The sequence below is a fragment of the Haliotis cracherodii genome, unplaced genomic scaffold (assembly GCF_022045235.1).
Source record: "Haliotis cracherodii isolate W230 unplaced genomic scaffold, xgHalCrac1.p SCAF_10, whole genome shotgun sequence".
In the NCBI taxonomy this organism is placed as follows: domain Eukaryota; kingdom Metazoa; phylum Mollusca; class Gastropoda; order Lepetellida; family Haliotidae; genus Haliotis; species Haliotis cracherodii.
Genome location: NW_027266265.1, coordinates 37,901,337 through 37,926,360, shown reverse-complemented (window position 1 = coordinate 37,926,360; position 25,024 = coordinate 37,901,337). Strand labels below are relative to the sequence as shown.

General features: G+C 38.9%; 2 protein-coding genes across 2 annotated transcripts; one reads left to right on the top strand and one right to left on the bottom strand.

Moving 5' to 3' along the window:
- Positions 1–34: 34 nt before the first annotated feature.
- On the top strand, positions 35–1,846 carry LOC139450297 (uncharacterized). The gene has a single exon (XM_071231980.1). It carries the CDS (start codon positions 288–290, stop codon positions 1,659–1,661), a length of 1,374 nt encoding a protein of 457 aa, XP_071088081.1. The 5' UTR covers positions 35–287; the 3' UTR covers positions 1,662–1,846.
- An 11,130-nt stretch (positions 1,847–12,976) lies between these two features.
- LOC139450286 (uncharacterized) lies at positions 12,977–24,277 on the bottom strand. The gene is made up of 5 exons (XM_071231969.1): positions 24,016–24,277; positions 18,490–18,603; positions 17,328–17,572; positions 14,610–15,808; positions 12,977–14,543 (listed from the first exon to the last, which is right to left on the bottom strand). The coding sequence occupies exons 1-5, from the start codon at positions 24,175–24,177 to the stop codon at positions 13,348–13,350; spliced, it is 2,916 nt and encodes a 971-aa protein (XP_071088070.1). The 5' UTR covers positions 24,178–24,277; the 3' UTR covers positions 12,977–13,347.
- Positions 24,278–25,024: the final 747 nt, after the last annotated feature.

The following is a 25,024-nucleotide window of genomic DNA, read 5'->3' as shown; positions in this document are numbered from 1 at the left end:
TTGGTGAATATGAAGCTAAAATGGCGACCAAAACTCCATCTGTCAAAACGAAAAGAAGATGATGTTTCAGTGTAATATGATGTTCTCCCATTGCCATTTTTGGAATCATTTGACATGAAATAGTATCGATTACGAATCATGTCATGTATTGTTTGGACTACAGTTATGAAACGTTTTCGACCGAAGATTGTGCCAGTTTTTGTCTGTGATATTTTGGCCTGCACCCACGACAGGTAAAAGTTCGTGATAGTTCACTGCAATGCAAATATTTGAAATATATTTGTGAAATGTCGGGCCAGGAATCCGTCACTGAATCTGGTACGGATACTGACGAATATGATGAAGATGATGAATTTCAAAACTCAGAATACCATTTCGCTCATTGTGTAATTCCTGATGGAGAAGGAAAAAAGCAGGAAGTAAATTCATCCAAAGTAAATTTACTTGATGCTTTGCTGGAGTCAAGTGAAGATGGGTTGTACCCACGTTACAAAGTACATAACATTTATTCAGATGATTGGGATGAATCGGTGACTGGATGGAAGGACGTCGTCCCAAATCCAAAATATCACACACAAAAAAAACGGCGAAAAAATGTGGAGTCAGGAAATGACAAAGTTGCAAGCTCTGGAGTTAAGAGTATTGCTGATGTGAAAAGAGAAGAACATGAGACACGAGCTGTGTGGAAATCTAATGTCGAACCTGTCACCTACAGATATGTTCAGAATAATGGCCAGTATCGGTTGCATAAATTTTGCAAAGAAGACAGAGACTGGTATACTGTGAGAAGGAAAAATGCAGAAAGAGTCTCACCTTCATTGAAGACCAGGTACATGCAAAGGGAAATAAAACGACAGCTGAAAAAGGATTTCTGTAGAAAGTCAGTTCCAGATGAGAGTGATTCACAAGGTAATCACACTAAAAGATCCCAAAGTACCAATTCTGAAGGACGTAGGAGGAGAACATCATCAGCATATTCCAGCTTGATGAAGAGTGCTAGTGATTTATATATAGAAAACATATCATCCCGTCTGGATGAACTTGACAAAGAAATTAAGAGGGATTCTCAGCTTAGGAAAAGCCAGGATGAGCAAAGTAGAATGTTTCCTTATAATTTAATTAAAGGGAAACATAACTCGAAATTGAGAGACACTTCCGCAAGAGCTTCAGATGATACACAGAGTGCTTTCATCATCACTCCAGTTGGACGTCAGGATGCTTTAAGGCCACTTGAAAAGATTACACCGCAGCAGCGAATGAAAGAAGATTTGGTGAGATTCCCGGAACAGACACAGCAAGAATGTGGAGGCGGTGATACTTGCGAAAACGACAATCAACCCCGAAAACAAAGTGGAGATAATTCTGATGCTGATGTTGATAGACTTCGGATTTTGCCTCTTTCTGAAACATCTAATGCATACATTGGTCAGATTATAAAAGGCAAACAGGAGAGTTCAAGCGTCCTTGGAACATCAAAACTGCCACTTGGAAAAAGAATTGGAAGTCGTGGTGTGACGTCAGTGGTTGTAGATAATGTTGGTCTCAGTGATCAAGAGAGGAGTACTCACCATTCTAGAAGTAGAAACATCCATGACCCAAACTTGCCAGAGATTGCAGGGCGAAGACTAGAAGTTGCAGTTACAAATTTCAGATTCCTTTAGATATGCGTAATAGTGACTACTTTATCGTCATAATCTAACAAGATTGAGACCATCAAGTCAGGGTTAAGTTGGATGGTTGAAAAATGAACTAAATTGTCAGGAATTTCCTGGATATTCATTGAAATAAATAATTGTGATAGAAAGGACATGATAGCTGTAATCAGAATATATATCTATATCATGTACATGGTCGGACACTAATATACATCTATCTTTTGGTTCATTGCGATACTCTGGTCCACAATATGAGTACTGTCATCCCAACCATACTGTACTCATTAATCAGTGACCTCCATGTATAAAAAAGTGACAGATAAACATCATTTGTAGAACTCTTTTCTACTGGTATGTACAAAAACTCTCAAGCCACGGATTAAATCAAGTCTACAAATACGATTAAATTTGAACTTAAGTTGAGTATATAGGCAGCCACTTGACACTGATATCGTGTAAGCTTTATGTGTTGGTATGTTCCTTTCCATTTTCTGTTTCAAGTTCATGGCAAATTATTGACGTTCTTCCTCAAGTTTCATTTCAGAATGTTGCGATGATTTTAATTGTGTTCATGATGCTATGCAGCCAAGTGTTTATGGCTTTCTCAATATTCATGATCATAATGGATGTGGAGACTGTCTATTTGTTTTGATGTAAAGAATGGGAAGATGCATGTTCATGATGTGTTAATGACCAATGTTCATGATCTCAAGATGAATGTTCATGGAGGCTCTAAGCTCATGTGTTCATGACCAATGTTCATGGCCTCAAAATGCATGTTCATTATAATGGAGGTCCCATACTCATGATGTGTTTATCATGACCAATGTTCATGAACTCAAGATGGATGTTCATGATCACGGAGGCCCCATGTTCATGATGCGAATACCCAATGTTCATGACTGTCTCAAATGTGAAGATGCATGTTCATGAAATTATAAAGATTGCCTTCCTCTCTTGTGATGCAGGAACATTTCAAGGCGGTTGTGTTTTCTTGTGTGACGACCGCAGGTCCTGTTCAGTCCGACATTTATGACATTGTGAAGCTGCACTCATCAGCTGTTCATCTTGTTCCTCATCATCTGTTCCTCATGTGCTGCAAGTCAATCACGTCCATTGTGATGAGTCGACACTTTTCATCCGTGCCTTCCATGGGAGTCATTACAACAGGACTGTGTGCAAAAATACTACCAGGACTTCCCTTATTTAGGCCCATGCATAATTACACTCATGGGCCTAAAAATGGAAATAATTCTGTATTTAGGCCCATGAACTTAAATTCGGATATTTATTTTGGAGTGATCTTCCTTAAATTAATAACTTCCTCCCTTCGTCTTCGAAAGTTGATACGCGGCAAGGCACTACACAAGGCAAATCCTAATGTGCATTCAACAGCATGTCTGGTTCAAAGTTAAAAGTTATGTTTAATATTTTCACAGTTTAAGCAAGTTATCAATTTCTGATTTCTTCAGCAAAGTGTGTTCCCTATTTAGGTGAGGTGAAATGGTGTTTAACTTCGCGTCCAAGATTATTGCACTTATATAGCGACGTGCATGTACGTGTGTGTGTTTGTGTGGCTGCTTGTACTAGTCCGGACTGATGCCGATTTATAGTGCTAGCTCACTGAGATAACATGCCGCAGTTTAACATGAATACCCCACGCAGACACAGTATACTGACTCCGAGCCAACCAGTCCTTGTTTAAGCCCCTTAATGCCGAGCGCCAGACAGGGTAACAACAAGTACCATCTTTTAACATCTTTTGGTATGATGCGGCTGGGGATCGAACCCGGAACTTCCGCTCTCCGGGCGGACGCTTTACCACTAGACCATGGAGGCGGTCCCCTTTTTGGTAAGAAAGCGTTAGCTTCCCAAATAAGCCCTGGGCTTAATTTCAGATAACATTTTCCGTAATAGGCCCGGGGCTTCAATACGGGAAGTCCTGGTAATCATGTTCTATTGAAAACATTTGTGTGGATATTATGCTCACTGCCAGTAGAGACTGTTTTGCTCGGTTGAAAATCAATGAATTTTGTGTATATGTATTTTAAGCTGTTTATAAAGTTGGTTTAACAATGACCCAATAATAGAGCCATTATTCAGCCTGAGTAGAATATTCATGGATGAATTTTAGCTTGCAATAATGAACTGTTTCCCGAGGCAAGAGCATCCACTAGCCTTTTTATCAAAGTCTTGTTTCCACCCTTGCCACTTCAAGCCCACTTTCCTGTGCTAAATATGATTGGACTATCACACATATCCATAGTCCAATCAGAGAACGTTTCACAAAATCAACACCCATGACTGGAAAGTGATTTACCGCTGTCTTTGTTGACACAAATATGTCTTTTTTTATTGTTTAAACCCCCCTCACAATTGCCTATGTTTTTGTGTCAGGGTTGAAATCACGAATGTTTTCGTTATCTGATCCACTAGGTCGTCGCGTATGGTAGTCGCCATCTTTGTGAAGCTATACAAGATAAGAACAGCGATCTGATTGGATATCATGTTTTCATTACAAGGGGCACAACTCGTGATCTACGCGAGGTGGTGCCAGGATCGAGCCAAGAAAAGTGGCCTTGGTGTGGCAAGGGTAGAAAATAGGCTTTGATATAGGCATGTGGACACGCTTGCCTCGGGAAGATGTAACAGGACAAACATTAGGTGTATTTCATGGCAAGAATGATGCTCGTGTTATTGTGTAAGCACCATACAAGCATTCCCTACTGATGATATACATAGAGTTTGAGAGCATATCTGTATGAAAAGTATTCACAATAGAGTACATTCATATTTGATAATGTTGCTTGTATATTTTTACATACTGTGTTAACACTCAGAAGATACAATACCTGTGAACACTGACTTCAATATCTATTAACATACATTTGAAGAGGAACAATACACTATTTGCTAGATGATAGTACATATTTTGGGCTTCCCTAACAATTTTTTGTATGCTGAAATGAGCATATATTATGCATTTTGTTGACATTGAAAAAAAAAATTATACTTAGAAATTAGTGTATAGTTAACTCTGTCATTAGCACTAATTTGAAAGAAATAAATCATTCAATTATTGATATTCCCCCCTCACCCCTAATTGGCTCCTACAACTTGGTTGATGCATATAATCATATACAATGTGAGTCACTGGATTGTTTGCTCAAGACACGATTATTACCGACTGTCATAAAGCTGGAATATTGCTGAGTGTGGTGATAAACAAACAAACAACACAAGCAATATCAATAGATACAGGATATATCCATTTTGTCTATGTAACATAATATTTTGCAGTTGAATTCTTCATATATCATGTGTACCATTCTATCTATATAGGAAGCTAGTGCCTCTATTTATACATACCCACTCTGCCTTTCACTCTAGTGAAACCCTGTATGTGCCTCACTCAGTAGAAGAAGAATCAGGGATGCACCAAGGCCCTTACTTGAACTGAAGTCCATATGCTTCCAAACTGGGGAACACTGTAACGTAGGGTGTCCATAACATTACACAAGAAGGTTTCGAAGTCATGCAGCTTTAAATGGGGACTATGCTCAATAAATATGTAAGGAGATTGAGGAAGTTTTGATTATTGTCATTCAAAAACCACTGTTTTAGAGCTGACTGAGGAAGGTTTGTTTTTTTACGATTGCCCTCATTATTATACAGTGGATAGGTTATCCATGTGTTAAATCGTTCTGTTAAACTTGGTATCACCATCTGATATGCAAATGAGGTCATTTTTCAGGGACTACTTTTATTACCGTAATCTCCATACGTTGATGCTATGGACGAGTGAAGATCAGGGATAGAATAGGTCTTCAGCAACCCATGCTTGCCGTAAAAGGCCACTATGCTTGTCGTAAGAGCCACTAACGGGATCGGGTCGTCAGGCTCAATGACTTGGTTTATGCATGTCATGGTATCCCAATTGCATGGCTCGATGCTCATGATATCAACCACTGGATGGTCTGGTTTAGACTTGATTATTTACAGACTGCTGTCATATAGCTGGAATATTGCTGTGTTAAACAATAAACAAACAAAAACATGCTTAAGAAGCTGTAGCCTAATCAGTCCCTGCTGTATTCCACGGCAAAAAATTAAACTTCTGTGATCAATTTTTCTAAATTTTGCCACAATATTTGGATAAATTTTGCACTCAATTTTGCAAACTTTTAAGCTTAATTTTCGTGAATTTTGTAGTTTTGCACCTGTTTGACTGGTGGAGGGCATTTTTCACGGAAGGAATAGCTTACAGCAAAATATTCTGCGATTGTGGAATACCGTGGAGACTGCCTAATGTTCCCTTATGATGTAAGTGTGTTTCTGATGACAAGCATGGCTGAAAGTCATTTGCCACTACATGTGTATATCACAGTGGGGGTGGTTTACCAAGCATTGTATTAATATGCAAATACCTGGGGTCACAGTAACACGTAGCAGTTGCTACCCATCATCTTGAAGCCTTGGTGCATCACTGAAGAATTATACAACTTTTTATATCTTGTGTTCACACTCCTAACTGGGAATGCCTTGCAATACATGATTAATGAATGCCTGACAACTGAATAATGTTTATACAACTCAAAAGAAGATAAATAACATCCAGCGTTTTCATATGACTATGGTTAATCTGACATAGCTCTGCAGGGTTAGAAACTAACAGCTTTTGTCCACTAGTCCTTATATTGATAACATATAGCAAAACCCTTAAAATGGGTCAATTTCTACTAGTCCTTAGGACACCTTTACTATTGGGCAGTTTGGTAAGGACTACTGGACTAGTGCCAGTTTCTGACGCTGCTGTGGGTATTGCAACACACAGCCTTCCAATTGTGGGTGTTCCTTAACTTATTTTGAGTAGTATATGTTGTATTTATATTCCACCTGAGAACAAAGTTTGTCATAAATGTAAACATTGAAGCTGAAGGCTGTTTATATGTGATACTGAGAGACCAGTTTTCTTCCATTTGTTTTAGGACAAGTCTGGACAGCAATACATTTAAAGTTTTGTTTGTCTATGTTCAGAGATTTTTATTTTTTATGTTCATTTATTCACTTTATACAGTCAGTATTAACAGTATGGATTTAACATTAACACATATTTGTGCAAAAAGGACTTGCCGATAAGCTGATTTGTAAAAAAAACTATAAATCATTTTGTGATTCAAGTACACATACCTTAATGGATTTCAAAGTGTAGTACCGCATTCGACGTAATGAGCGCCCAGGGCGCTCTCAAAATTAGAAATAGGGGGTTCTTTTTTAGAATATTATTTTAGTGAAAAAATCAGAGTTGAAAGATTGTAGATTTCATGGTTTATGCTGACAGCCTGAAATGTTTATATACCACAGATATATTTTTTCAGGATTTAATTGCCCATAATAAAGGGTACATATAACACCCGAGTGTGTATTATACACAAATAAATAAGTCTTGTGTACATTGATCAATCGGAAGGGGTGCTAATTGAGATTGTTCACTAGCCAATATATTAGCAAATATCGCGGTGGGCCCTTTATAGAGCGGGGCGCTTATTATGTTGAGTATGTTATTTAATACATAGCCCTTATTGTGGTCAGAAGATGACAACATTGGAATTAGGTAGTACATGAAATGGGATAAGGGTAATACTGTACTGTGGTGAAACCCTTATACATGTATCTGGATGGTGCAAAGCCAAATTGTCCAGATTAAGAAACGATGAGGTAGAAAAAACAGGGATGACAATCTTCCACGGATCCGCAAATTTCCATAAATTTGTTAAAATTTGATAGCTTCCCCTCTAAACACACCCAATTATGGTCCACGCTCCATTGCAAAGATGTTTCAGCTGAGCAGGAAAATATCCATTCTCACCCCTGAGTAAAGGCTCTTTAGAGCCTACTGTCAAAGTTTTGAGTTGTTGGTATGAAAATTATGAGACATGGTCAAATGGCTGACATTTTACCCTTTTTTTCGATCACATGCACGTTTGGGATTTTTGACGTGACCAAGTACATAGTATGACTAAAATCTGTAAAAAAAAGGTGGATTTTCAAACTTCACGAGAAAATCTAAATATGAGCAAATCTGTGTCCCAAGATAAGTTTGTTACAGCATGTTTGAACTGTTTTTATCTACATGTAAGAAAATCAGCTTGGGTCAAAGACTTACCCAAGTTTCAGTCATCAGAAAAACACTTCTCTAATACCTCCCTTGACACCTTAAGATCTTACCTGTATATTATGTTAGGGTTACCTCCCATGGTAAGAGTGAGTGAGTGAGTGAGTTGGGTTTAATGCCGTTTTTAACAGTATTCCAGTTACATCATGGCGTGTCAGCTAAATGTGGGAGGAAAGCCAGAAGTGATGCAGGTCTCAGACATTTACCACCTCGGTGAAAACCACGAGCACGGGTATGGTGCTGACAAATCGGGGCGAACCGGGATTCGAACCTACAATCATAGGCGCCTTAGACAACTTGGCCCCCCCGTAGGATGACCGTGAAGATTGCAATGTTTCTGTAGGATTACTTATACATGTAGTCAATACCTATGGTGCACATATTACATTATGAATCATATTCCAGTATGTTGATAATAGTCCAGCATTATGTTCCCTGCTCAATATGAAGTGCAGTATTGTAAAGATATTATATTCATATTATTCATATATTATTCAGAGCTGTTGATTTTATCATGTTTATCCTGATTTGAGTTTGATACACCAATCCTTTACATACAAAATATAGAATAAAATGTTACATCATACACACCATCGTTTCTTGGTTGTTTTAACAGTTTGGTTCTACAAGATGAATTGGAAGTATCTAGACATTTGGAACGTCAATGCTTCAAGAGAAATATGTTTGAATTGGAAGTGTTCAGACATTTGCAACTTCAATGCTTCAATTGAAATATGTTTGAGTTGGAAGTGTTTAGACATTTGGAACGTCAATGCTTCAATTGAAATATGTTTGAGTTGGAAGTGTCTAGACATTTGGAATGTCAATGCTTCAATTGAAATATGTTTGAATTGGAAGTGTTTAGACATTTGGAACGTCAATGCTTCAATTGAAATATGTTTGAGTTGGAAGTGTTCAGACATTTGCAACTTCAATGCTTCAATTGAAATATGTTTGAATTGGAAGTGTCTAGACATTTGGAATGTCAATGCTTCAATTGAAATATGTTTGAATTGGAAGTGTTTAGACATTTGGAACGTCAATGCTTCAATTGAAATATGTTTGAATTGGAAGTGTTTAGACATTTGGAACGTCAATGCTTCAATTGAAATATGTTTGAGTTGGAAGTGTTTAGACATTTGGAACGTCAATGCTTCAAGAGAAATATGTTTGAGTTGGAAGTGTTTAGACATTTGGAACGTCAATGCTTCAATTGAAACATGTTTGAGTTGGAAGTGTTTAGACATTTGGAACGTCAATGCTTCAAGAGAAATATGTTTGAATTGGAAGTGTTTAGACATTTGGAACGTCAATGCTTCAAGAGAAATATGTTTGAGTTGGAAGTGTTTAGACATTTGGAATGTCAATGCTTCAATTGAAATATGTTTGAATTGGAAGTGTTTAGACATTTGGAACTTCACTGCCTCAGCACAAATATGTCTGAATTGGAAGTGTTTAGACATCACATAAATGTTTGATTGGGTTTGAATCTGGAGACCTGGAGGGCCATGACAGAACCTGGATGTTGATTCCTCAAAAAGGCTGTTATCAGTCTTGCTGTGTGATGTTGGGAATTGTCTTGCTAGAAAATGATGTTTGCTTGTTGCATAATGGGAAGGACTTGTGGCTGAAGAAGCTCATTCGTGTGACGTTATGCCGTTAAATTCCCTTGCACTACCTCATCACACTACCATCGCCAAATCTGTCCACTTCCTGTATGCAGTTTTGTCAATAACGTTTCTTGCGATGCCTGTAAACACATCTCCCATCCGCACAGTGAAGCATAAAACGTGAATTATCACTAAACCAAACTTGTCTCGATCGCAGTTGTGGCCATACTCTGTGACCTTGACACCATTGATGTCGCAGCCGACGATGCAGGTCCATCATAATGACCCCTCACACTGGTTGTCTAGCACATATACCTTCAGCACGATAACGGTCTTGGCTGATATCCTACACAATCCTGGTATTGTCGTAGTTGAAGAGGTGAGGTGAAATGGGGTTTATCGTTGCGTCCAAGATTATTGCACTTATATAGCGACGTGCATGCACGTGTATGTGTGTGTGTGTGTCTGCTTGTACTAGTACGGATTGATGCCGATTTATAGTGCTAGCACACTGAGATACCATGCCGAAGTTTAACATGAATACCCCACTCAGACACAGTATACTGACTCCGAGCCGACCAGTCCTTGTTTTAGCCCCTTAATGCCGAGCGCCAGACAGGGTAACAACAAGTACCATCTTTTAACGTCTTTTGGTATGACGTGGCTGGGGATCGAACTCCGGACCTTCCGCACTCCGGGCGGATGCTCTACCATTAGACCACGGAGGCGGGTTGTAGTTGAAGAAGTGGCCCAAGGTGGGTCTTTCACACAAGTGACATAGCCATATGAATCCGTCCTGTGCTCTAGTAGTGACACATGCTTGACCGGATCTAGGAAGGTCCTGTGTTGTCCTTGTGTCTGATAACGGTTGCACAGTCTTGTAATGGTGCTTGGTGCTACATGGAAAAACCTGGCCAAAGATGATTCACCTATATGCAGTCGGCCGATGGTATTGGGCTTCCGTCAGTCGTGGCATGTTTTCGCCGTTCACTGTCTGTAAGATTGTGATGGCATGAAAATGAAAACCCAACGTTTTTATAGCCCAACAAGGGATGTTGCATGTGCATGTCATGTTGGTGTGTTTTGGCGCCTGGCTCTCACGTGTTTGTGTTTTTGCGATTTTTCCATCTTTTCACCAAATGTCTGCAGTACCTAATTTTTTCCACACAAATCAATCCCAATCCATGCTCAAGATGTCAATCACTGGGCTGTCCGGTCCAGATTTGATTATTTACATGTCGCTGTCATAAAGCCGAAATATTGCTGAGTGCGTCGTTAACCAACTCACAAACAAACAAATAAAACTTCTATCTATTCATTATTCAGAAATGTAAGTTTGATAGAACATATATTTGCCTCAACATGCAGACATAAATGAAAAATACATTCTTGAAAGAATCATTCCACAAAATTAATTCAAGTAAATAATTTTATTTCAGTTAACAAAAAGATAGAGAACAAAAACTATAACAATGAGTCTTTACTAAATAAATAGCATTACAGCTTCAGCTTTCTGGTGGCAAAGGAATTGTATAGGCTGGTTTATAACTAAATAAATAGCATTACAGCATCAGCTTTCTGGTGGGTAAGGAATTGTATAGGCTGGTTTATAACTAAATAAATAGCATTACAGCTTCAGCTTTCTGGTGGCTAAGGAATTGTATAGGCTGGTTAACTTCATAAATACCAGTACAGCATCAGTTTTCTGGTGGCTAAGGTATTGTATAGGCTGGTTAACTAAATAAATAGCATTACAGCATCAGTTTTCTAGTGGCTAAGAAAGTGTATAGGCTGGTTAACTAAATAAATTAGAGTACAGCATCAGTTTTCTAGTGGCTAAGAAAGTGTATAGGCTGGTTAACTTCATAAATACCAGTACGGCATCAGTTTTCTGGTGGCTAAGGAATTGTATAGGCTGGTTTATAACTAAATAAATACCAGTACAGCATCAGTTTTCTGGTGGCTACGGCTGGTTAACTAAATAAATACCAGTATAACATCAGTTTTATGGTGGCTAAGAAAGTGTATAGGCTGATTAACTAAAAAAAGTACCAGTACAGCATCATTTTTCTCGTGGCTAAGAAAGTGTATAGGCTTGTTACCTAAAGAAATACCAGTACTGCGTCAGTTTTCTAGTGGCTTTTATCCTGGCACCTTTGAGACAACAGTGACTACTGGCTATGTAAAAACGACCAAAGTTGATATTCGTGCAGTTCATACTGTCAACAGCAATTCAATCTCTTGAAAGATGATCACATACATGTGTCGGTAAATATATAAAAGCGTTGCATAATATTCAATAAATAAGATCACAAAATAAGAATAAATCTTTCAGGTCATGAAAGTATTGCACACAACTAATCAACATGAGCAATGGGGAAAAAGGTAACACTGAGTTTCACAGACTTGGTCATGACCAATATTACAAACTCCACACATTCTGAATGGACAAGGTATGGTAAACAGAGAGAATCTCACCCGAGTGTCTTTTATCAAAAGACATGAGGTCGCGAATTTATTTATCATCCAACATCATTCTTCCAACCTTTTCAGTTTGTGGACAGTAATAAGCAGCGTCTTAAGCCCCGTTACACTATCAAAAACTTTGATAAAAAACTTGTTCAAAGTCCAAGTCCACTTTTGAGAAAGTTTTTGATAGTGTAACATGGTGTCAAAAAATTTGACAAAGTTTTTGACGGACTTTGATGGAATAGAAACCGATCCTATTTCTCGTCAAACTTTGATCAAAGTTTGATGACGTTGATTAAATTTAGCCAATCAGAATGCAAGGAACATTTACCCCTTTTCAACCGGTAGTGCATAGAGTCAAGTCAAAATGAGCCAACTATTTTGGACTGACGAGATGTTGGAAGAATTAATTGATTTTGTTCAACAACAAGCAGCCATTCTCAGGACCAAATATGCCTTTGCCTACCCTGACGCCGCCTTCTTAACATGGCAATATATAAAATACATATGACAACAGCAAAACATTATTCGTCAGAAGCATCCATCTTGGCAAGATAATTCCCGCCAAATCTTTGACGGCCAGTCAAAAATTTTGATGAGTGTAAACAGCCCAAACTGGACCGAGAAAAAAGTTTTCTTGGACCAAGTTTTTGATCAAAATTTTTCATAGTGAAATGGGTGTAAAAGTACTGCTAACAGCTTCAGTAGCAGAGCCATTAGTGATGACATTTGATTGTGACATCATGGTAACTAATGACGTCACAATGGTCTGCAAAGCATTGTGATGCAATTTCATTGCAGCAATATCTACAATATCTACAATATCTAACAGTATCGGTCTTGTCACCCAAGCCAGTTTTGGATGATAAACATGATAAAGGCCCTTTGTGGCCATATGGTCAGCAGATTACTGAAAACGTCAAATGAGAGCTTTTCTGTAACTTTAAAATTTGATATTACCAGTGGGTCAAAAAGGCCATTGTCACAACCCCTCTTGTGTGTAATGTCAACATCTATCAAATTTGAAGGTTAAAAGTGTAATGTGTTAAATCTGGCTAAAGGTTATTTTTTTAGAAATTTTTATTCATATAAGTTCATAATCTCTACCTAGAATTTTGCTCTTTTCTTTCATTTGACAAACGGTATCAGTCATGACACAAACAGTTTTGGTCACATCACAAACACTATCGGTCATGTCACAAACACTATGGGTCATGTAACAAACACTATCGGTCATGTTAAAAACACTATCGGTCATCAGCCATGACACAAACACTATGGGTCATGTCACAAACACTATCGGTCATGTCACAAACAGTATCAGTCATGACACAAACACTATCCAAGTATAGACCAAGGAGTGCCTTGGTGTCGATGTGACAAGCAATCTCTCTGATCACTGGGCTAAAGAAGCTGTAAGTTACACACTGCCAACATATCACAAGCTAAAAAGTTCAAAATTTGTCTGAGTATGAGAGTCTGTGAGATCATTTGAACTGAATTCCACGACATTAAACTGGGTCTGAGTCTGCATGTCGGTGAAGAGCGTGAGGTCATTCTCCTCGTGGACCAATGACTGCATGTTGGTCTGCGTCTCCGTTGTCACAAGAGTATCCAGCGAATCATTCTCTGCCGGTGTCTGAGTCTCAATGTCTGATAAGCCGAGGCCAGATATGAACAGATCGTCTGTTTGTGTCTCCATATTCGTCATGAGGAAGTCGAGAAGATCGTCGGCTGTTTGCGTGTGCATATCTGTGCTCGCACTTGACGACAACATTGGACCTTGACCTTCCATATGAGGATTATCATGGGAGTCGAGAAAGTCTAAAGTCTGAGATTGAGCAGCAGTAGTCTGGGCACCGAAATCCACAGACCTTGGCAACATGGTCTGAGTGTGTATATGTTTGGCAGCAGTAGATGCCAAGCACGGATTCCAAACATTTAAAGACTCGAGCTCCTTTGTGGATTGACCCAGGGTGATATGGCGGCCAAAAACAGTGGAGGAGGAGGAGGAGGAGGAATAGGAGGAGGTATAAGGATCTGAGTCTGTTGTGCTTGTGTTCATGTGTTTAGGAGGGGTCATCGGAATGCCGTGATGAGGATTCCTCTGATGCAAAGGACTCTCTGAGAGTCTTCGGTCAGCATTGTCATCAGTGCCTTCAATAGATGTCTGACCGATTCTGTCTCTATGGAACTGTGAGTTTGATCCGAGTGACCTCGTCTGATGTGTGTCTGAGCACACAGCTGATGAGAGTCCTGCAGTAGGTGCTGGTGATGCATCTCCTTCTAGAAGCTCCAGGAAACAGGGAGTCGAAACTGAGAGGAAATCTACATCTGGTTCCGCATTTGTCTGTGTGAATGTACCTTGACATGGAACTGAAGTCCTGTTGAAGGCATCTGTTCCACAGGTAGCATCAACCATGGACGTTCCTGAGCCACACCCGGTGTCAACCATGGACGTTCCTGAACCACACCCGGTGTCAACCATTTGAATTCCAGGGTCACAGCCAGTGTCAACCATCAGCATTCTTTGGTCACTGGAATTAACCAAAGACATTCCTGGCCCACATCCAGACTTAACCAAAGATGTTCTTGGTCCACATCCAGTGTCAATCACAGATATTCTTGGTCCACCTCCAGTGTCAATCACAGATGTTCCTGGCCCACATCCAGTGTCAATCACAGATGTTCCTGGCCCGCATCCAGTGTCAATCACAGATGTTCCTGGCCCGCATCCAGTGTCAACCACAGATGTTTCTGGCCCACATCCAGTGTCAACCACAGATGTTCTTGGTCCACATCCAGTGTCAACCACAGATGTTCTTGGTCCACATCCAGTGTCAACCACAGATGTTCTTGGTCCACATCCAGTGTCAATCACATATGTTCCTGGCCCACATCCAGTGTCAATCACAGATGTTCCTGGCCCACATCCAGTGTCAACCACAGACTGTTCTTGAGCATCACTGAATGTTAATCCAAGATCTGACAAAATGGCCGGATTCTCTTCCATAAGTAAGCTCTCTCTCATATTTTTAAACAACGTGGACAAGCTTGTCTGTGTTTCTGAGTTCTGTACCGGTTGCTGTCTGTAGTGACCAAACTCTTCTAAGAAACTTTTCTGGGTCTGAGTGGACATTTGCTCAGTTCTGGCAGCAGGGAGCGCTGGTGGAAGCAGGGGGCCAATGTTGTCTGTATTGCACTCAGCCGCAACCATTTGTCTGCCAGAATTCCGGCGTCTCTTCTTCTTCCGTGGTGGATATGTCTCCCGGGTTTGAACCTCCGAGGTCCTCAAGCTGCGCCGCCTTGGAGCTTTACCCCTTGCCCTAGGTGACCTTTGACCTTTATCGCCACCCCTGAGATCGTGGAAAGGAATATCTGCACTTGCCATGGCTGACTTAAGAATTAAATCACCTGGAGTCTGAGTTTCAGCAATGGAACAATGTCGTTTCTTAGTAGACAGGATGCTGAGATTTGTCTGCATCCCTGTCGATGATGTCACCAAAGAATGAGATGGAACAATCACGTGAGATTTGCCAAGTGAAACCTGTGTTGCTGTGGTAGCCATGGCAACATTTTTTGACAAATGGAGATTGGATGGATTCTTAACCACAGCTCTCTGTTCTAGGGGGTTACTGACGCCATAGATGTCCGTCTGTATTTCAGCGGTCTGTTTGGCAGGGAAGTCAAACTTTTCCACGGATATCTTATTGGAATTGACAGTGACTCTTGTCATGGGAATGACTGTTTTAATCATGGGCTTGGGCAGGATCTGGCGTAGTGGCCCAGGGGCAGTATTGACCTGGGGGTCCATCTGAGACACGAAGATCACGCAGGGCTGGGGACAGGAGTTGGATTTGTTGTTCGCTGGGGGGTCAGGCTTTGTCTGTTTACGACATCTGGAAAAGGAATAGAGTGTCAGCTGCTACTGTCATCATGTTAACAATCACACAAAACACAAAACTAACAAAGGTATGAAAATAAGAAGGCCGGGATAGAAATACGAGTACACACTAGACTGGTTGCCTGAATCCATTTTGCTAATATTAAAGGTATTCTTAGAGCTACTTGAATTTTAGGGGTGTTATGTATTTTATCACTATCTGAGCTAGAACAAATATCAGGTTCACTGCTGAAATTCGAACTGTTTTTTACAAAAGTGAAACTTGTTAACGGAAATAAATAATTTGTGTCAACAGCTTAATCATTTCCCTGTCATCAGCCTTGGAAACATTACGGAAGAAGCTCGACTATTGATCTCTGTGAAACTGAACAATTATTAGGTGAAAATAATGGCTATTGTTTATTTGTTACAAAAAGATATTTTGCATCACATGTAAATCTTTTATCAATATTGTCAACATTTTTAAGTTAGTAGTAAGTAAGAGGTAAGAAGTAAGAAAAGAAATAACATACAAAAGTTTTCAAATGCAATATGCTTCTCAAAAGAATTTTAAAAACACCTGATTCTTAATCGGGTCATCAGGTTCTACTGCAGAAGGTTGTACTGGATGCAGACAGATTAACTATAGTAATATGAAAGAATCGGGTGTTCTTTAACTTCTGTTGAGTAGCCAACAGGAAATGGTTCTTACAGGTGAAATGTTTTGTTTTGTAACCTAGGAGTGAGTGAGTGAGTATGGTTTTACGCCGCTTTTAGCAATATTCCAGCAATATCACGGCGGGGGACACCAGAAATGGGCTTCAAACAACCTAGGAACTGCTGCATTCTAACATGGCTACTCATTGATCAACTGTCAGAAATGTAGCTGATCATACCTATGCAGGCAGTAAACAAGTGAACTGGTGTAAACGCAGGGGTAGATTTAACAACAAGTTTCAATGTAGTTACCTGCCCTTCTCTAAGATGGCCTACAACTAAATGGTGGAGGCTGCGAAGTGGCCAAACCTGAGCCACCTCTGAAATTTTTGGAACTCCTCCCCCTAAAATGTTTTTACCTGCACTCTGAGATCAAATCTTGGCTTCCCTTTGCCCCATTTCATGGTTATTTATGAGCAAATAAAGAAGTTGTAACACGACGTATTAAAGTGGCATCAGTTGTCATTCTACCGAGATGATCCAATTAAAAAATTAAATATACACGGAGAAGGGTGAAATTTTGACAAGCGTACAGGCTAAATACTTTACGCTACAGCAAGCCCTTTGTAATTTTAACTGGCCACAGACCAACAGGCCAGCAGTTAAATCGACCCCTGTAAATGGCATACTTGGTCTTCATTATTACTACTAAGAAGCAAACCCAGCTTATGGAAATATCATGTATTGTCATTCATACTTCATTTCTACAAATCTAAAACCAACAGATTGGAAATAATACCAAATTTACATAAATTCTTCAGTCATTTCCATTTAAAGAAATTTGACATGTTTACATTGCAGCAAGTCTGTCTACTCACATGTTTTTGGACTTTTCTGAGTTAAACTTTCTCATAGTTTCCTTGACAGCATCTGGAAGTTCATGTAGCTTGCGAGTACAGTGCATCATTAGAGCTTCCTTTGTGGTGTAGGGGCAATCACACGTGTGACACTTATATATCACACCACAGGTGCCTTCGTGACGCTTCCTGGCATGGTCAAAGCCAAACGCTTTCTGGCATTTGGAGCAGGTGAACTTCTTGCCTCCATGAATGCTTCCATAGTGCTGTAGATGTATACATGATAACATATGTAAGCTTAATGTTAACGCATCTGTCTTACTGGGAAGAGAATATATGGATGTCAACTTCTTTATTATGAGGAACACATTCACCTGATAATGGAGTAAGCATATACTCCGAAACTTTGTGTTCCTCATAATAAGTGAAGCCCATTTCTCGTGTCCCCCGCCGTGATATTGCTGGAATATTGCTAAAAGCGGCGTAAAACCATACTCTGTCAGTCAGTCAGTCCTCATAATAAAGAAGTTGACATCCATAAATTCTCTTCCAAATGTGAATCACTTCTAAATGCCTTTCAAAGATCTGTCTTATTATAAACTCATTACTTTTTCAGATGGAAATATGTCTGATTGTACGTTTTGTAATGCATGTCATGTGACTTAAAATTGCATTTAATAAAATATTATTTACAATTGAAATCATCTCAGTTTCATTTTACATAATAAATTTTACCTTTGACATTCTTTTCAAATAACTTTTAATTCTATTATAGTGTCAGGGTGTTCAATTAGTATGCCTGACTTGCCCGACCCATGAAAGTAAAGTCCCGGGCAAGTGGGAAAATATAATTTAGTCGCCCTCAGGCAAGTATGAAAACTGGCAGTATTAACTTTAAAACTTAGAAGATGCATCGTGTGTTTGTCAACTGCAGATGAAGTACCTGACACATCATTTTTCTATTCTTAACATCTCCTGTTAGCTGTGGCTTCAGTGAATGAAGTCTTATTATCAAAATTAGTTTCCTTCTTTTCTCTGATTTAACAGCAAATTGAAAATCTGGCTGTGCAAGTAGAGTTTTAAAGTGACTTGTCCCTGGGCAAGTAGGAAATATGGTATTTGAACACCCCTGAGCACTATTAGGATCATTTTTTGCAGTACACTGAAAATATCCTGGGCTTACCTTTTTGAGGAGTTTGTAGTTGGCAAAGTGTCTCTCTCTAAGGTAGTAGCAGCCAAATACTGGGCAGTGATAGTGACATGGTATTCCACCGTTTCCTTTAGACTTCAACTTATCCTGTAATATTTCAAGTACATGGTCACATTCAGATTCAGTCAACATGTAATCAAATAATGTCGTCTTCATAGTTATCATGGCCTTGCTGTCTAAAATCCAAATCACTGTATAAATAACCTGGCTGTAATGTCTGACAGTGACAATTTCACATCTTCCGGGGGAAAGGAAGATAAATGATTATGAAAGTCCAGTTGCCATCCTTGCAGAACAAGGCTGGACTTATGGAATTGTGGTTGGACTAACGAGTCTATACATGGTCCAATCAAAATCGCGTAATGAAATCAACATCCTGTTTGTAAACAGCCGTGCAGATTTTGGTTGATTGCAGGATTTGTAAAGCATGTATACCGCCAACTCAGCGTCAGCAGATATTTCTAATCTTTTCATGTTTTATGATCATGGTGCCAACGTGATTAAAACGGTGATTTGATGCGCTTCGCAAAGAAAGACCTGTTTAATTACAACATGGATTTTGATTATCAATCAGATTGTCTTGACTGGGCACCGGCATTTTGTTTGAAGCAAATGCAAGAGATATGAGAGGTGGAATCTGATAGGTCAATAGGATGGACATAGAAGGGACATAACTCATAATTGCCACTGGTGCCGCTACGATCAAGCCAACAAATCCAGCCTAGTTTGGTAAGGGTGGAAACTGGACTTTTACAGTCAGTTAACTTCCTTGCCTCAAAAGATGCAATTTCAAGGACCTACTCTACATCATACATGTTAGAAATGTTGTATCTTTATGAGATATATAAAACTAGTTGAGAAGGTGTCCAACAATCAAGACACAAGACCCATCCCCTTGGTGAGAATAGGAGCCTTATGAATACAACTGGATTCCAGTGGCGAATTTAGGATGCTATTTCTCATACCACTGACAAGTCTGAAACGAAACAGATAATTAGTGATGCATGCACAGAATATGTCAAGTCCAGTGATAGAGTGACAAATGTTGTTTTAAAGGATTTAAAGAAACAGTATGTCAACGGTTCTGTGTGTTTTAAAATCACGCATGAAATAATTGCTGAGTGTGACGTCACATGCCCAATTCAGTTCTGAAACCAAAACAATAGAGCTCTGCACAGTGAAGCTGACAATGCAAGCGCAATGCAGAGTGAACTGGCTTCCATCTTGTATTTTTTAATAGAGGCAAACTGGAGAGGAAACATGTGTTGCTTTCTTACGGTTGAGTTACAAAATACTTAATGCCAGCCTGATTAGATTAGAAGCCAGTGTTTATCAAAGCCTAGTTTACAATTCAAATATGCCTCGGTTGTATGAAGCCTATCACTCTCCTACCCAGGGTTCCTTGTGGCCAGCCGAGTACCTCTGTCACATCGTCACATCTTACACCATGTACACAGTCCATTCATGTGTTTTTCATCTGTTTCACTTTGGACGAGTCTACACATTTAGATTAACATATGTCATTAAATGTTGTATTTTCATTGAGAAAATCTCCTAGAACGTGAAAAACTATTTCCATTTCCGTATTCATCCTCAACGTCCTGTCATCAAAGCCCTATGGAGAGCTAGTGATGTGTAAAGCTATATTGTCATACACCTTACTACTTGACACTTTTTTATGGAAAGCCACTTCTTTATTCTTTGTCACAACGTTTCAGAGCTATTCTTGCTCCTTCATCAAGTTGTTATCCATAAAAAAGTGTCATGTATTCATGTTCTTCCAACTTCTAAATGCCTATCAAAGACCATGCACATTAGTGTTGCTCTTGTAGTAGTTCAATATAATTATGTAAACATTATTATAGCACACAGAAAGGCTTGCATTAGGCCTGTATGTTCTGATTTCAGAATAAGTGTATTTGTTTACAAACAAGAGGAAAGTCTGGTCACATGATGAGTCTACATCGGTGTGTCACTGGAGCAGAATCAGGATAAGTAAGCTCAGGAGTTATCAACTACTATTTACGAATAAAGCTGCAGAACAGTTGACATCCTGTCCCTTTAACACATAAAAACATAGCCAAATGTAGAATACAAACATGACAGGTACGTAGATAAATATTTTTTCACGGGGTGATAGGGACCAAAATTTAAGTTAAATTTTTTATCTGGGTGCTGTTAAAATATCTGAGGAATGTAGCACCTACAATTGCCACTGGAATTTATTTATGAAGATTATGAAGCGCCCACGATGCAGGGTGTTGTCTTGACTGTTAGGCCCCTTCACGACTGTCAGGGTTATCTTTAGAATTCAACACCACAAATCTTTACAAACATGTCACAATACCCTAAGACGTAATTTGTGAAATTTTGTTGAAAAACACACTGGCGAAACAATATCCTGTGATGTCAGCCTAGCAACAGAGTTGCTGGAGTTGTCGAGTATGCATAAAGCTCCTCTCAGTGATCTATCATCTCTGCACGCAATGTCATTGAATAAGCTGAGCGATATTGAGAGTTTTGAAAGCACTTTTTATGTTCAGTTTATTTTATTTTTCTGTTTCAACTAAATTCATTTTTGATAAGGGTTGTTGCTGTTTTGAGTATATGAACTGAACTTCATTGTTGCAAAAATAATATGTATACATATTTGCTGTATACTTAACTACATAACAGTACATACACATTTAAACACGCAAACAAATTTGCAAGGTGAAAGGTTTCAGTAAGCATCATCTAATCAAACCTGAGGATTCAAGGGGAATCCCCTTCGCTGTCAACGAGGACCTCCCTCGCTGGTCCGAAGCTGAGTTTGTTTGGTAGCCGATGCTAATAGGTATCTGGTGATTACGCGGTGTAGTGTATTTTCATATTGTGATGAGTGCTATAGTAAATAGTACCAGCTAGATCGCGCTACGACGTAGCTGATGACGTTAGCGCAGACCGATGAACTGATGCCATGATAAAAGAATAAACCAACGATCGTATTCTAGCTTATAGATATGGAGATAGTTCAATATGAGAACTAAAGGAAATACATCACACGCTGGATGATTAAAGGGGCACTGATCTAACGCCATTCCCCGGACTGGTTGTTGCCTTTGTTATTGTTTTTTCCCCCGTGAGTACCCGGATGATACGCAACGCAACTGAGCGTGACCAGAGACTGGGCTACCGTCTGCAAGGACAGCTAAATAAACTTGGAGGCTGGAGGCAATATTTGTTTTACGCATTTTTGCATAAACACTGATTGGTTAACTGTGATCTATAAAGATTCGACAAAGGGCGCATGTTAAATAATTTCTTCAGCCTAAACAAACAGACAAAAAGAACGGCGGAGCTCATCGGAAGTCGTCATTTGGAAATACCCCAGATGGTTATAGTTTAATACTAAAAAAAGTATCCATGCAGTGAAAGCATTTTCGGATTTCGGATTGTGTAATACGATTACTACTCCCTTGTTGTCATACACGTTTTCTCGTATAACCCTACACTTGTGTATTTGTCGTCATTCACTTGATGCTCAGTTAATGAATTTATTACAGGTACAATTAGTGGTAGCACCACTTAGATTACCTGACAAAGGTTCTCATTTGGCATTTATTGTGTCTGGGGTAATTATTCAATCTAAATCCAGGTTTGAAGTGAGGTTATGTAATATGCACGTGGCAGCCCAGCAAGAGATGAATGATCAGTTGATTTACTTTTTTTGTAAATCAACGGATCGTTCCTAGTCATCAAAGGATTAACAGAAAATACGTTGATTGATTAACCACTGTGGATATGTCAAAAGTGAGTGTTTACATGTCTAGGTTTACTAAAACAAAGGGAATACACTCATATCATGGCGTGAAGTGCCGATGTAAAAACAACATACAATTTGTTCAAAGGGTTAACTGATAATACGTTGATTGGTTGCTCATTGTTATCAAACTCAATGGATTTTTTAGGAACCGTGGACGTAATGAAAATAGTTGTCACGTGGCCTTTCTCAGCCGACCCTTGAGACTTGACACCCGAAACGATATATATCTTTTAGAATATTTGATAGTTACAGAGACACGTGACATCGAATAAGTTATTTTGTATAGCTGCAGACGAGTGGGATATTATTCCTTTGTGTGGATATTCACGGATACATTCCTCGAATAAGGAAGCTGCCTATTTATACACATAAATTTGGTAAGTTGTAATTATGGTATTTGCATTTTGTTTTCCTTCATTTAAACCGATTCGTTCTTGTTTTTCTACCTCTTGGTTGGGAAATTCTTCAATGCGCGATAGACGTTTTTTTCACAGGTCATTTCCTTTGTAAGCGTGTATAGATTACCGTCAATTTGTAAAATGTGATTCTCTCAGGCATTTTTTAAAATGTGTAAATATTTCAGTCATTTTGAATAAAAAATCTGTCCAGATTGATTAAGACGATCAAAAGGGCCTACAAACATCACAACAGATTATTATGTAGGATTAGAAGCCAAACAACATAGAAATGTACTTTTCAACGTGACATTTTCAGTCTTTTGGTGATGACATTAAACATCAAAATGATTGGAATTCGTTATCTTAATAATACAGATGGAAATGTTTTTCAGTCACTTTGTAAAATAACTGAATATTTAGACGTTTAATAAATATGTTACACATTTTGACAGTAAAAAAATATACACACTATAAAAACAGCAATGCTCAGGTGAAATATTTACTTTGTGTTGCAAGTCAAAATAGTGTAAACGAAAATCCTAAAATTACCAAGCAAGTGACTTATCAAAACTTCGTCACCATTACCGATGCTACCCACAAAGATGCCTACATTTCCTTATTATCTCGAAAACTGTATTTCATTTTGTTGATCAATGTGACCATACGCTCTTATTACTACCGGTATCCATAAAAGTGACTAATGCGCTTACGAATGGCGCAACAGAGGTCGCGAGCTAGTCTAGATTTCTGCTCTACATCCGGGTACTCACTGGGCAAAAACAATAACAAAGGCAACAACCAGTCCCGGGGAATTGCGTTAGATCAGTGCCCCTTTAAAATGGTGCCGGCTTGATTTCGGATAGTTGGAGTGCTGTTTCCGTTTAACAGTGTGATGTAGCTCAGTCGGTTTATAATATATGTAGTTGTTGGTCTGACAATGTGAAGGACGCGAGTTCTCTTCCGACGGATTCCATAAAAACTGGTTGCTTGTTTTAGTGACATGTGACTTAAGGAAGAGATTGTCCTCACAAGGAGTTGTGGTGTGGTATATTTGGTAAGACTTTGATACCTCCCCTCAAACTATAAGTAGGACTGAGCAGCAATGCACACATTAATAACTTTGGGAATGGCGAATCTGGCGTGAGTCTTTCCGTATTTTTAAGGTGCTTCCTCTCAGGGAATGAAAAACTTGACACTGTAATGACATGTACCAGAATTCAAAAGTATAATGGAGTGTTTGTCATCATGTACAAATATCAGTTTTGATCACTGATAAATTACGGCGAAACTACTTACCACTTCAATTCCATGGACTTTAGCTTTGTGGAGACTCAGATGTGATGAATTCTTGAATGTTTTGTCACAGCCTTCCACTGGGCAGACAGTTTCAATGGATGGCTGAATATCCGCTTCCAAAGTTTCGATTGATGGTCTGATCTCTTGAAACATTGCTGCCATTATTCAAAATATTGAGTTTTCATTTCCATCATCTATATTCCACCGACTGAAAACTTTTCTCTGTGATTCCGGTCCTCGATCATGTTTACTGTAACAACAGGGAGAGTTGTCCGCCCTTGGTCGATAAAAGTATCGCAGCGACTTTAGAAAACGTAACATAATATCATATGCATTCATACCGTTACATTATATTTGTTTGTTTTATAATACATGAAATGCTATATAGTAATATATTTTACGTTATTAAGCATTAGCGTTCATAATTAAAATTAAAAAATAGGATTCATAAGTGGAATGAGCACTCCAGACGTTTACGTCATTAACCAATGACAGTCGAAAGTTTTAAGAATATGCTGGTTCAAAGAACTGGCGGAAATAGTGTCAACTTGATTGCAAAGTTATTCGCTTTGGGTGAATGTTATAGTGAATGCGGATGCAATGATTGCGTGATTGTAAAATAAAATAAACGAATTGTTTGCAATTTGAGATGTGGTTACGAATTAAGTTTCTTATTTTTAAGGTTACGAAATTACCAATGTTACGAATTTCTTAGGGGTTCGAACTCGTTTCGGTTACGAAATTACATACTCCAGCTAAAACGTCTCCAAATTGGCTTGCCTATCCATTTCCAGTAATATGAATAATTGAATATCTATTTTTTAGACACCTGAATTATCTCCATCGATATTTTCAAAGAAATTATTTGAAATGATAAGAAGTTAAGAACAACTAAATACAAAGTACCTGCCTAGGGCTGCCTTACCAACGGTGAAAACATCACAGTGAAATGAAGCTGTACCAGAGGCCATATTTGCAGTTGTTCGACTCATTATTGAGTTCGTCTTTT

Bases quoted from the DNA above. Each gene is read 5' to 3' on its own strand.
- LOC139450297 (XM_071231980.1), top strand. From the start codon at position 288: ATGTCGGGCCAGGAATCCGTCACTGAATCTGGTACGGATACTGACGAA.
- LOC139450286 (XM_071231969.1), bottom strand. From the start codon at position 24,177: ATGGCAGCAATGTTTCAAGAGATCAGACCATCAATCGAAACTTTGGAA. The intron at 18,604-24,015 runs GTAAGTAGTTTC...GAAATATTACAG, and splicing joins AAGTCCATGGAATTGAAGTG to GATAAGTTGAAGTCTAAAGG. The intron at 15,809-17,327 runs GTGAGTAGACAG...TTCCTTTTCCAG, and splicing joins TCAGAAAAGTCCAAAAACAT to ATGTCGTAAACAGACAAAGC.